At 37.0% G+C, this 13,738-nt stretch overlaps 1 protein-coding gene across 1 annotated transcript in view; it reads right to left on the reverse strand.

Moving 5' to 3' along the window:
• Positions 1–13,738, reverse strand: part of LOC145358503 (protein unc-13 homolog A-like) — a 367,395-nt gene that overhangs the window by 151,326 nt on the left and 202,331 nt on the right. Inside the window, exons 11-14 of the mRNA XM_080212618.1 lie at positions 11,988–12,347; positions 8,493–8,586; positions 6,557–6,612; positions 1,858–1,936 (exon numbers count right to left, since the gene is read on the reverse strand). Of these exons, the coding sequence (XP_080068744.1) occupies positions 1,858–1,936; positions 6,557–6,612; positions 8,493–8,586; positions 11,988–12,347 (589 nt within the window). The remainder of the gene's footprint in view (positions 1–1,857; positions 1,937–6,556; positions 6,613–8,492; positions 8,587–11,987; positions 12,348–13,738) is intronic.

Genomic DNA, 13,738 nt, shown 5'->3' on the forward strand with positions numbered 1-13,738 from the left:
ACAAACAGGCCCTTTGGCCCACAAGTTGCACCGATCACATCTATACCTACCAAGCCACAGAACAATCTGTAACTCTCAATCCCATTAGATCCCATATACTCACCCAGAAGTCTTTTAAAAGACACCAGCGAGTTTGCCTCTACCACCACGGCAGCCGATTCCACTCACTCACCACCCTCTGGGTGAAAAACTTACCCCTAACATCTCCTCTGTACTTGCTTCCCAGCACCTTAAACCTGTATCCTCTTGTAGCGACCATTTCAGCCCTGGGAAATAGTCTCCGAGAATCCACCCTATCTATTCCTCTCAACATCTTATAAACCTCTATCAGGTCGCCTCTCAACCTTATGCACTCATGCAGTTTCACATTCTTGTTGTAAACAACCATAACCAAAAATTATGATAATGAAGCATTCCATTTGCTGCCATAAATCTTGATTTTATGCAGTTATCATAACTTAAAAATAGCAACTCTTCAAAATATGCAATTTTAAGTACAAGTACTGCTTCACAAATAAACAACTTTGATGCATGATCACTTACTCTCTCATCTCCAATTCCAAGCTACATCCAGGGATCTTGGATTTATTCCAAGAGGTCATCCATTCTTTAAATGCTGCATCAACAATTAAGCATCCTTTATCTTATTACTTTATGAAGTTACTTGGGGTATTAAAATTTATTTCCAGAACATATCTCTGGGCACTTTTTTTTAAATTTTATATCTGCAAAGTCTATTTTAATACTTTAACAAGTAAGTAAATTAATGTTGATTTTTCAATGAATTCATCTATTTGCTTTGTTACTAACCATTACTGATTGACTCCCCTTATAATTCACCCTATAATTTCAGTTGGCAGAAGATGTAATACAACATTCTTTACACAAAGTAAAACATTTGTTCAGGGTTTGGAAATTTTTAAATTCTGCTGATGCAAGTATTTGAACTTGAGTAGAAGTTTTACACTGATATCACACAGAGAAGGCTAGTACGGGCTTTGGGGCCAGACTGAAGGACTGAATAAACAAACTAACAAGCAATAAAAAGTTCTGATAGAGGCAGTGCAAACAAAAAAGATGGCAAAATATCTTAAAAAAATATAATCAAAAAAAAATAGAAAGTGAAGCAATATTTAAGAACTTTGGTTTCTAATTTGCTGTGTATATTTGTAAAATATCAATCACTTTATTAGAATTTTGTACAGAAACTTTTTTAAAAAAAATATACATTGTGAACTTCTTAAAACAAAAGTTACATTGCATTCAACCATCCTGAAAGTAGAATAAAGCAAGTTTGGCTTTGTGGTAACTGCAAGACAGAGCTTTGGGGAGAAGTATATTTTATACTTGGTTGTTTACATTTAATGTATTTAACTATGTTTTATGAGGTAGAATGGAGATTTTATGTGCAGGACCGGGTCAAGTGCTTGTGGAATTAAAATGTTATTCATTAATTAAAAACATGCCACATGTTAGAAACCAAAGCCTTTCAGCCTAGTACTGAACCCAGAGGCCCGTGTAATGCTGCGAACAAAACTAGCTGCATGTTGATATTGTAATGCCCTCCCTTGAATATAGCAGTCAAGGATTTTCTCACCAGGTCGCTGACCAGTGGGAGGGATTTACGCCGAGGCTTAATGTCAGGCATGCTGTCAATGCTACGCAGAAATTTAACCGCTGCTCCCCTACAGTTTTAAGTGAAACAAAAGACAAAAGAAAACAAAACAAAAGTAAACATACTTAAAAAAAAAGGAACAGAGAGAATTACTGGCAAGCAAGGCAACAGGCACAATTCCATGACTATCAGATGTCTCAGTGCATAGTGGCAGGTCACTGTGGAGAAAAGAGATGTCTCACCAAATCACTAACAAGATTTTTGGGTTTTTTCTTTCGAAGATCTGGCATACTGTCAATACTGTAAAGCCCACCGCCAGGCCTAGAAAAGATAGCAATAGTACAGTGAAGTATGTGCACACAGTGGGGAAAAGAACTCCTTGAGGCCTAGCCAATAATCATGTACAATACAGAACAAAATGTAAACAATATTACCAAAACTGCATACTGTATTTATTGAGATAAAGAAATGAAAACACATGCATTTCTCAAATCTCTTTTTTTAGGTATTGAAGGGGCACATTGTCAATAATTACTCGGCAAATTTTTATTTTGATCAAGGAGGAGAGAAACTCGTCCAATTTAAAGTGGTATTTACTAGTTAAAATACATTTTTCAATATTGATTTCCAGATTTTCCTTATACCATCTTTCCAGATTCATCTAAGAGTCTCACATAAAGTAATACTGAACAAAAATAAATTTATAGAAATTGGTCAGTTTTATTTTGAATTCAAAATTGCCATCCACATTTTAGTACGTAACCTCCTCAATTACTTTGCAATGCAAGTTTATTTTGTAACTTTGTTAATTGCTGCTAAAGCTTCAGTGTATTCAGAACAGACAACAGCATATTTGCATACCAAACTCTATTTGTAGGTAAATCAAATTACTTAAAATAACCAATATTATAAACTACCATCCCATTTATCCTAATGTTTTGATAATTCCTTCATTTGTTTTAAGCTTCAAAACATCATCCAGCATTACTTTGCCAGTACAGAAAGGCCAAAGTTTCCATTCTAACACAGCCCATCCAACTGATGGGTCATTAAAATAATGGGATCAATGCACGTTCTATGTTTGGAGTGCATGGGCGCTTTAAATGATTTTGTCCGGTCACACAGCAAAATATACCCTAAATATCATTAACTACATCATCTGAAATAAAATGCCTGTTTTTGACTGAGTATTTGAGTGATCATCTTGCTGTTATTTCTCATCCTCACATATGTACACACCATCACAGTGTTTAGTTTCAAAACTCACTGGTTATATGGAGTAGGAGCTCAACATAAAGTATGAGATATACAAATGTGTTTTTTTATTGCGCAAACTTTCACTCAAGTGTTTAGTAAGACACAATCTTCTAGGAAGGGCCAAATGCACGTGATACTTGGCACACCAATCAATATCTTCTTCTATAACATGGTGAACAGGAACTAACTCACTCACTTGTATGCTTTGACAACTTAGGTCATGTAATGCAATCATTCATCAAGTCTCAACTGAGCACTAAGCATACATTCACACAGTGTCTTTAATGTGATTGTAGCTGTTCTATGCGCCATAAATGGACATGATGCCCAAATGATGGGCATTTGAACCATGGAGTTAAAATTTGTGAGCTTCTTCATACATTCAAATGAATGGAACTTAAGTGCACAAATAAATCCTTAAAAGCCATAAATCATGCTCTCTTTACTTAGGCACTGTAGCCATACCAAGCATTTGGAGCAGCTTGAGGCAATTATGTTTCTATATAGAATTTATGTAGGGCAGTTAATGCAATACTTATGAGGTAGTACCCGTGTGTGTGTGTTTTATCCTCAAATGAGTCTTTCTGGAGTGCCTAACAACATCGGCCAGTTGTCCTTTTCCACGTAACAATGGTTATGGTAGGCTGGCCAAAGTTAATTTCTCCCCTTCATGAAGGGCCAGAAGTTGAAAACTGTTGCTGGTCATTAGACACTATTCCTTTTGATTTAACTGGTGTCTACCAACCCTCACCTCCACATGGCCCTTCAACAATGTGATGATTCTGGTTTTGGGTCCCATGTGCTCTTGCTTTCAGGACTACTCCCTAAAAAGTCTAAAGGTCAGTTAGTTGTGTATGCACATGTGCTTGTAAACAAATCTGGGAGGGTCTCTCCTCTGGAAGCACATTCAAAGTTTCTGAACCCTTTGCCAAAAGATGCAAGTCAATCAAATGCCACAGACTATTGTCACTACAATGGGAGTGGCAATATTTATCAAAAAGTAAAATTTACATCAGAGAATTGCTCGTCTATCTTTCCAATTTTCAGAAAAATTGCATCAAAGCACATCTTCACACTTTATGGGTATTTAATTAGCATTTTCTGGGATGTAGGAAGATCAAGCTTAAGCCATGTTTTACGATTGTAAGGATGGCAAAACTGTTAGCATTCACCATCGTAAAACTGTTAGCAATTTCTGGCATCCACAAATGTAGGTAAATGCAGAAGTCCTCAATTCCCTGCTCCTCTTCAGGCTGTACTGCTGAAGGCCTTGCAGATGGAAATCAATTAAAAATTGCTAATTTGACATGAAATCCCACTTTTTATGCCATAAGTCTCACTGGATGCACCTTTGAAATTATTACACCTTGTTGAATGAGCTGTAACTTTGCTTTCCAAAGACATACAAAGTCACAATTATTATTGAACAACCTTTCTGGTCCTGAAAAGCTAATTGTCTATTTGCGTAATGTCAAAGTTTTAATCATTGTTCAACATTACGTAATTTTTTAAAATATTTTTTATTTGAAGTTTATGGTATTTCAGCTTCTACCTTCATTGAAGCACATGTCCTAATCTTTAATTTTCTTTCTACACTATTATAGTAAATAAATGTAAAAAACCTACTTGTTACTTCCTGGTTTAATATCTTGGAAAATCTTTCAATTGTTATGTCCAGAAGACATATATATGTCTATGTTATCCTGCTACTTCATATTTTTTTAAAATTTAAAGCCTTTTAAAAAAAGGCTTTACACTGACTGAAACCTGACACCAAGACTCTCACAAAAGGAATTTCAAGCCTGCAGAAAACTGCAAGAATCACATTATCCCTAAAGATGCACCAATGCACCCTGTGGCCACAGAAATTAAATTGCAAGAAAATACACAAAGACCCTTTACACTTCTAAGGCAGAGCTCTGAACAATGGAGACAATACGTTAGCAAGGACAATGGGACCCTGAAAATTCTGAAATTTATTAATACAATATTAGCCATCTCAAGAATCCAAATCAGGATTTTGGGCAAACCCAGGGGAAAAGTGGTAGTTTTGTTACATGAGTGAACCCCCCTCCTCCAAGTTGCTAGAACCTGTAATGTTGCCTTACGGAGCTGAACAAAGGCACTCTGCCACCTTCTACCAAGTAAGAAGTTTCACAACGCCAGGTTAAAGTCCAACAGGTTTATCTGGTAGCACAAGCCACTAGCTTTCAGAGCACTGTCCTTTCATCAGATGAGTCTCCACATCATCCTCACCTTCTACCAAAGCAGAAGCAGAAAGTGAATTCTGTTCAGATTAATTTACCTGGTTTTTATCTACTCTCTTTAATACTGGAACATCTGAACTTCTGTACCAGTGCCTACTGCATCGCCACATGTTTCTCACATTATGGAAATGACTGCTACTGGAAAAGTGGATTACCCCACATTAGGTTCAGCCATTCTTATGAAATACACATTGGGCTTTCAAGTAAAGACGCTGGACACGTGAAAGAATAATTCTGATTTTATCCACAGTCTTTGCCCAGAACTTCTTTCTTTCCATTACCCCTCTTTTATTGTGAATGTACTGGGGCTAAATTTCAAACCTCCCTCATGCGTTTGTGTGTGTGTGTGTAAAATAAACTAATCCTCTGATTTTACCCCATCTTAAGTTTTTTGTCAGGTTATTAATAAAGGATTGGATCACTCCAAAACTGACAGGTTGGGAAAATATGCCACCATTTTAGAAGAGGGGGGAAATCAAAAACCAAAGCACCTTTCTATTTACAGATGGGTGGTGAGAGGAGAAATCAGGGCAGTTTTAAATTACAACCCCTGCTGTCCATAACAAATGTTATTGGCTGTGTAGCCTGTCTGATGACACCAGAAATCCCACACAGCTGGTATCAGAATGAAACTGTCAGGAAAGATGAGATCTACACGACAGTGATCACTGTATGCTTATAGAAAGCTTTCTTCAAGGTCAGCGGCAAACACTGACTTCACCACTGATCTTGCAAAATCAATGCCAAGGAAAAGACAATCTGCAGCATCCTCCCTTCTACACCTGCTGTTTAACAACTGCCTATTTCTGTTACTACTTTCTCATGTTCACCACTGTATTGAGAGATATCCACTACTTCCTTTTGAACTTTCATAATTCAAAGTCCCGATTTGTTCGTACATGACCTAATGCTGAAGTGAAAGTGGTTTGGGGTATTTTACTGCTCCAACCCTGGCAATAGGCTACCGCTTCTTGTATAATCATTCACTGAATGCAAGGGACACCCTAAATGTTTCCAGCTCTATGTATTTAAATTGCTTCCTAAAGAATGCATAATAATCAAGAGTTTCTAAAAATTTAACTAACTTGAAGGCAATACGTATCAATCAAGTTACGTCACTTTTGTGATCATCATATGTATTACTAACAAATATGTATTTGGAGCACACTAAAAAATAATATATGACAAAGCTAAAAGACACTTTCTATACTTGCATTCTGAGAACAAAGTAGAAGCACTAAGGAACACATTTTCCCTCAGGATTAAGCTTCCTGTACACTACAGGGATTAACAAATTAAGACTACCACTAATGTATTTTTAGTATTGAGGAACTCAAAAATTCTAATGTATTTTAATATTAATGTATTTAATCTATATAAAGTATAGCTACAAACTAATTCTTGAAATGATACTTACCCTCCTTTAAACCAAAGCGGCTTAGGTAGATCTCCAACTCCTTCCCCAAGTTGTGCCTATGTAAAAAGAAAAAAATATACTGTCAAATTTGGCATACTTGATACTTGCAATAATAATACATTTTCAGCAGAGCTGATTTTTATGCTCTCGTACACCTTAATAGTTACACTTTCTGATGTACTTTGATACAGATGCTGCTGAAAGCACTTCAATAGGGGTTTGCTGCTTGCAGGTTGAAAATGAAAAATAAACACATTTTAATGTGAGAATTAAAATTAGCCACTTATTTAAAAGAGAGTTAAGCAACAACTGTATACTTACTACTTCTGAGAAAATCTAAAAAATGCAGCTCAATTTTAGATACATGACTAATGCTGGAATTTTACCAGCACACCCGCCCAAGAGTAAACCACTTTTCGAAGAACGCTGATTTCCATAATGGGAGAAACATGTGGCGATGCAGTAGACGCCGGTACAAAAGTTCAGATGTTCCAGTATTAAAGAGAGTAGATAAGGACCAGGCAAATTAAATCTCAACAGAACTCATTTTCTGCCTGTGATTCCAGGACAGGCATGCCGGTAAAATTAGGGCCGAAATGTTCATCATGAAAAAAAAGGCTATTAGTCATTCTAAGCAACTTAACCCAAAGGTACGAATGATTATTTTACCCTATCCTTTCCTTTCCTACACACCACTGAGATCCTCTACTCTCCCTGCCAAAAAAAACAAGTGTGGCTATAAATATTCCTGTACCCCTCAATCTCAATTTTCAACAAGTATCAATCAATTCCTTTAAGAATGTCAGTTGGCTGCAGATAAACTATTTTCTCTCAGCCAATTCTAGTTTTCAACCATCAGCTGTTGAGTGTAGATAGGGATGAAGGAGGGAAGGACTTTGCACTCTGTAATTTTGCTCAATGTCCTTTAACATTGTATTTATTGCATGACCCAAATTGGTGACCCAGCAAGCTGTATCAACGGTCAGAATATTTATTTGTTTGAAAAGAATGGTCAAGGGTAAGTCAACAAAATCAAAAGACATTCAATAAGATTGGCTGCATGTTATTTCAACTCCCATTACTTAACTTTGAACACCGAGATAAGCAACTAACCAGATCATTAATCAGTCAGTCAATCTGGCCAATGTCCAGATGGATATCTGGTTGAAGAAAAAGGTTGCATGCTGTGGATTTAAGCACGTGGGGAAATCCAGATTTTCCACGTTTCTTGCATATTACTGAACCTTTCCAGTGTGCTTCAGCAAGTAAAATTTCCCCAAAAGTCTGAAGCTGGCACATTTTGAGTGATTATCCACCATTTCTTTGCTCTCCACAGGTTATGCATCAACTATGGCTAAAATGATTGCGGTCTGAAACAAAACAGCCTAAAGATGGTTTTCTGAAATTGGCAGTAGGAGGCACTCAAAATGACTCTACCTAAAATATATCACTTCTCCAATTTGGTTTCTGTTCAATTTTCTCCAAAATGATGCAGCTGAGAAAGAAAACTCTCTAATATGTGTGTATGTGTATATGTGTGTATGTATGAATGACTGTGGAGGGGGAGAGGGTGGTGGTTTGGGAAAATGTGGGAGTCAGGAATCAAGTTCAGTCCAAAGTGATGCCTTAACTCTAGTCACAAGTGAGTGAGCAAGATTGAAAAGATTTCCTGGGTCACTACTTCTAATACTGTCAGTATCCTACAGTTTTGCTTTAAGTAATATTTTTTTCTATTAGTTGATTTGTTATACTTTTTTTTAGCTAATTAACAGATTTGTTAGATACATGTATTTTCAATACTTAATTCTACAATTCCATAAATATCCTATTGCCAACACAATATACTTTCAGTCTTATCTGCAGTGATGTAAGTTTTCCAATGTTGACAAAGAACACCAAGGATTGTGTCACTCAATGAAAGGAAAAACAGACTTACCTCTTGAATCTGCATACGAACTTTGTTAAAAGCTCTAATCCAATTGGCTTTGGCCCGAGACATATTAGGATGTCCTTCCTCCTCATTTCTATAACTAAAGATGTAGCAATGGTATGATAGAAACAATCAAAATAACTTTCACACACTGAAATTTCTTACTCTGCTCGGCAATACAAGCTTGATGATATAATCATCATTTTTTTTGTTACAGACATCTCAGGACCTTTTGCTTTGCAATTTGTTTTCTGCCCACTTTCTCCATTCTTCAAATGCTAACATTATTCAGAAAGCATTAATATATCACTCAGAACTCATTCAAATGATGATCTTTAGGTATGTGCCTGATAGTAAATGTGGAGTGCTCAGATGTGGATTTAGATTACATTCTCACCTGATCTTACCATCAGGTGAGAAACACTAAAGAGAGAGGGATTGTACAAAAATTTAAGATTGTGCTGAATGGATATTTTTAAATTACTTTTCAGATTATGGTAGCATTCTAAAAAAAAGGCATGTATGTCTATGATGCATTATGATGGGGGGAATAGAGACAGTTTGTCCGAGAGAACTGAGAGATAAATGGGTGAAGATTTTAGATTCATGCATTCTAATGTTGCATTTAGGTTACAATTCAATAGGTCGGATTAAAATTTACATAAGATAAGTGAGGACTTGGTTTTTCAACTGTAGAATTTCAAGAGAAGTTCCAAAATGTCAAGGAACTTTTACAACTTACAAAAGTTTCATTGTTAAATATGGGGAGGTACATTAAATTTAATTGACCCAAAAGTAGTGGCAATTGGGAAACATAACATATTATGTTTTCATTTGGGGAAGTTGAGTTCAAAAATGTGTTTTAGGACAATGGAGCTCGAGATAAAAAAAGATATTTAATATGTTTAGTTGAGTTGGTGTGGCTTAGTGGGAGAAATGTCCTGTTAATCAGATCTAAAGTTTAAAGATTATTTATTAGTGTCATAGTAAGCTTACGTTATTGCAATGAAGTTACTGCAAAAATCTCCTAGTTATCACATTCTGGCACCTGTCGGGTGCACAGAGGGAGAATTTAGCATGGCTAGCACACCTTTCCGACTGTGGGAGGAAGCCAGAGCTTCCGAAGAAAACCCATGCAAATATGGGAGAACATATAGACTCCACTCAGACAGTGACCCAAGTCAGGAATCAAATCCGAATCCCTGGTGCTGCGAGGCAGCAGTACTAACCACTGTGCCATCCATGTGCTGAGAAGGTGGGAAAGTTTTAAATTTGAGGCAGTCATCCAGTTACAAATCAGAAAAGTCTGTTTCTAAGAAAGCAATTTGTTTTGAACCTACTTTTTGGATTTGGACAACAGGATGGAAACATTTGTGTCGTTATATTGTATAAGGGTGGGGTGGTGGCTAGCATTACTGTGCCAGGGACCCAATCAACTCTGGCCTTGGGTGATTGTATATGTGGAGTTTGTATGTTCTTCCGTGTCTGCGTGGATTTCCTCCAAGTGCTTTGGTTTCCTTCCACAGTCCAAAGATGTGCAGGTTAGATGGATCAGCAATGGTAAATGTGTGGAGTTATGAGGATAGGGTCAGGGAAAAGAGCCCGGGTGAAATATGCTGTCACAGAGTTAGTACAGACTCAATGGGCTGAATGGCCTTTTTCTGCACTGTAGAGATTCTATGATTCTAAGCCTTTATTCAAGTGACAACCAAGCTTTGGGTAATATTACTGGACTTTGATAATTAGAAATCTATAAGGGAGTTGTTGTCAAGTAGATTGTTTAATTGCACATTTTTGAACTGGTGGATTTTTTTGCGGGGGGTGGTTGTTTTAACTGTGTAACTTCATTCCTATGCATTGAAGTTTTTTTCCTTTAATGAAAATTTTTAATGTATAAAATCCTAAAAATGTTACTGGAGTTCTATGCTTTTGGGGTCAGTAGCTCTTCCTCCTCATTTTCAAAATCTAAAAATAATGGTTTATGATCAGTAAAGTAAGTTTTTCTCTGTGACCTGACTTGTTGAGCAATAATATCTGCTGCAGTCTGAACAAGATTTAAAGGATTATAGTTCAAGAATGCATTACAAGAGTTGAAGTCTCAAAAAAAAGGGGCAAGTCCATATTTCAATGCTTTTTATTTTCTTAAATCAAAGCTATTTGACTGCAATTTTGCTTCTGTTTCTACTGAAATGCACTACCTGACAAGATTGTGGAAGTATATTCAATAGTAACTTCAAAGTGAATTGAATATATATTCTTGAAAAGAGGAAAACTGTGGTACTACGGTGATGAAGCAAAGGATTTGTTTTAATTGGGAGGGTCTTTCAGAAAGTCAACAGAAAAGGCCTATGTTTTAGCAATACATGTTGATTTAGCTATACGCTGTTATAATGATTTTTTTTCTCAAATTCCCTAATGGTCTCAATCCCTCCCTATCCCTGTAATCTCATCTAGCCTACAACTTGCCAAGATAAGTGTCCCTCCCAATCAGGATCAGAATTCTCTAACCTCCCCTACAGCTGGGATTTTTCAGTCCCGCTGCAGCAAATGGAGATTTGGCTGAGTGCCAAAACTCTTCATTCTTGCTGGGAGCAGTAACGGAACATGCTTTTCAACGAAGGCCTTATCATCTCCTTACGTAGCCTGATGTCAAACTTTAGGTAATTAAAATACTGGACATTAGAGACTGCTGGAATACCTAAAGAAAAATAGCAGTTCATAACTAATTTAGCAGACCCCAGATATTTAGGGTTCAGAGAGGCTCTTGGAACTGAGATAGGGAGAAAGGTCATGGTTTTATGTCAGGCAGTTAGGGCTCCAAGAAGCCAAAGGTTCAGCTTCATCCAGTCGACAGACTGGAGTTTGAAAAAAACCAGAGCAGTGAAGCCAACGATCTGTGACAGAGTGGAAACTGTGCTAGTAATTACAGATTGGGTGGCAGCTTTGTGAATTCTATGGAAATCCCTCCTGAGGGAGATAGAGTTTTTATGCAGTTTTGAGATAGAGTTTTTATACAGGTTTGTGGTCACTGATGTCTAAGTGGGTTGCTAAGAAATCTTTGGGATCTGTTTTGGTTGTGTCTGCCATTTAATGTGTAGTGAGATATGTTCGTTCATATTTATCTCAAGTTAATTTTGAATTTTAGTGTATAATGTAGACATTGTAAATTGTTTTACTTTTCTGACTTTGTATATTAGCGCCTATTTTGTTTGTTTAAAACAGTGGAATCTTGTAACTTTGTCTGCTAGTGGGTTACTGGAGTTTCAAACTGTGGATAATTTAGACAAAAAAGTTACTGGTCCTTAACTGGATTGTAATAACTGAAATACAATTATTTTCCAATGTTGCAGGATAATTAAATACCTCAAATTTCTTTAAGCATCAAGTACGCAATTCAGCCATAATGCCACTCAACAACTCAATGTGTGTCACTTTGGAATATCACTCACCAACAACTATCTTTAAAGCGTATAACAACTGCAAACACTTTAAAATGCTTACGTTTCTAGTTGTTTTCCTTCAACCTGCTCTGGAGGGATCTCAGCTTCAGGTAGAATTTCAACTGGAACAGCAATTTCTTCCTCCTCTTTAGGTTTCTCCTCATAAATTTCTTCTTCCTCCTTCTGGAACTCGTCAGGTTCACTATAAATCTCCAGTGGTTCATTATCTTCTTTGTCCCAGTCCAAGGATTCTTTCTGACAGCTCACTGAGCTGTGACAGGAGTGGTAAGAATCCCCATCGCGTTCATCATCAATGTCTGAGCCTTGCAGGCTCTCATTATCTGGATCAAACTCCTCACTGAACTGGGAGCTACCCTGGCTCAGTTCTGCAGATGAAGCATACCTGCTGCTACCTGTGGGACTGCAAAACAATGGCAAATATTTAGACTTTTGATTTCAGATAACAAAGTAATTTCGTAGAATATCACTGTAACTAATTTTTAAAATAAAATTCTAATTGTGTATTTGCCCTGTAGATGAAAGTGACAAAATTAAAATATATTGTAAATAAATTGGGTGATACAATCAATCAAGATGTACATTAAAAAGACATATCTTTTTAAAAATATACTCTCATATGGCCTTGGCTGAATGTAACCGTTATTGGTTGCTTGAACAGGAAGCAAACATGAACACCTGGATAGACTAATGCCACTGCTACTCCTGACACTGGCTTCTGCTCAACTGCCTAAAATAGAAAACATACAACACAAATAAATGTTCAGATTTAAGTCTTATGGTGCAGTGCTGGAAATTAATACTGGGATCAGAGGGGTGTTCGGAAAAAAAGTCCCTGCACTACCAAATCAGTACCACAAGAAGTCTGGAATTAATCCACCCATGACACTATGACCTGAATTCTTTTGACTGCAAGGGAACACCAATAAAAAACAGTCAGAGTTGGGGTGGGATGGGGACTGCAGTGTTGGGGAATAGAGACCAATGGCTCTTGCATTTTACTCAGTCTAGTATATGTGGTATTGGGGACGATTTCCTCTATTTATTATGTATTAACACCACTAAAGTTTTTCACAAAACTCTGAGCATTCACAACAATAATAACATTAAAGCAGGGAACAAAAAGCTTTTATACCTGAGTCCTGATTCATCAGAACAAATTTGCAAGAATACCATATCACAAAGGGGAAAAATAATTTACATGAGAAGAGGGTGCTGGTTGATTGGGAAGTGGATTTTGATTAGTAGAGGAGTCACCATGGAGAATGCACCAGCGAACAGTTAACCACCAAGCTTTTGCTTAAATTCAAACCAGGCAGATTGGCTCTGATTGATCAAGGCATTGTCTCTTAAGCTTTTGTTTGTTTGAAAAATGTGCCATGTTTGGACATGTTCTTCCTTTGCAAAGGACAGTATGTGAATATACATAGCTTCTAGCACACATTAAGTGAGCCACACTGCCAGCCTCACTATTAACCATAAATTGGTTGTCAGTGCAATTCTTAGCACTGCGTTTAGCAAATGTTGCCCAATCACAGAATCATATCTAATGTCGCACAGAGTACTCTGAGTTTTGCAAGCATGAGCTGATTGAGTATGGTCAGTATTTTGTCTGTTGCAAATAACCAAACAGAAATACCCTGTTTGATGTGCTCCATCAGTCATTAGGGTCTACGGCCAGCCTACTACCTTGCAGCACATCAGGACTAAAATTTATATGCCACGTTACTCGTGTGTGATGGGAAGGACATCTTTTTGACTTGACAGAAGCATCCTGTTAGAGGAGAATACCAT

Source organism: Carcharhinus amblyrhynchos, chromosome 26 (genome assembly GCF_965287045.1).
Source record: "Carcharhinus amblyrhynchos chromosome 26, sCarAmb.v2.hapA, whole genome shotgun sequence".
In the NCBI taxonomy this organism is placed as follows: Eukaryota; Metazoa; Chordata; class Chondrichthyes; order Carcharhiniformes; family Carcharhinidae; genus Carcharhinus; species Carcharhinus amblyrhynchos.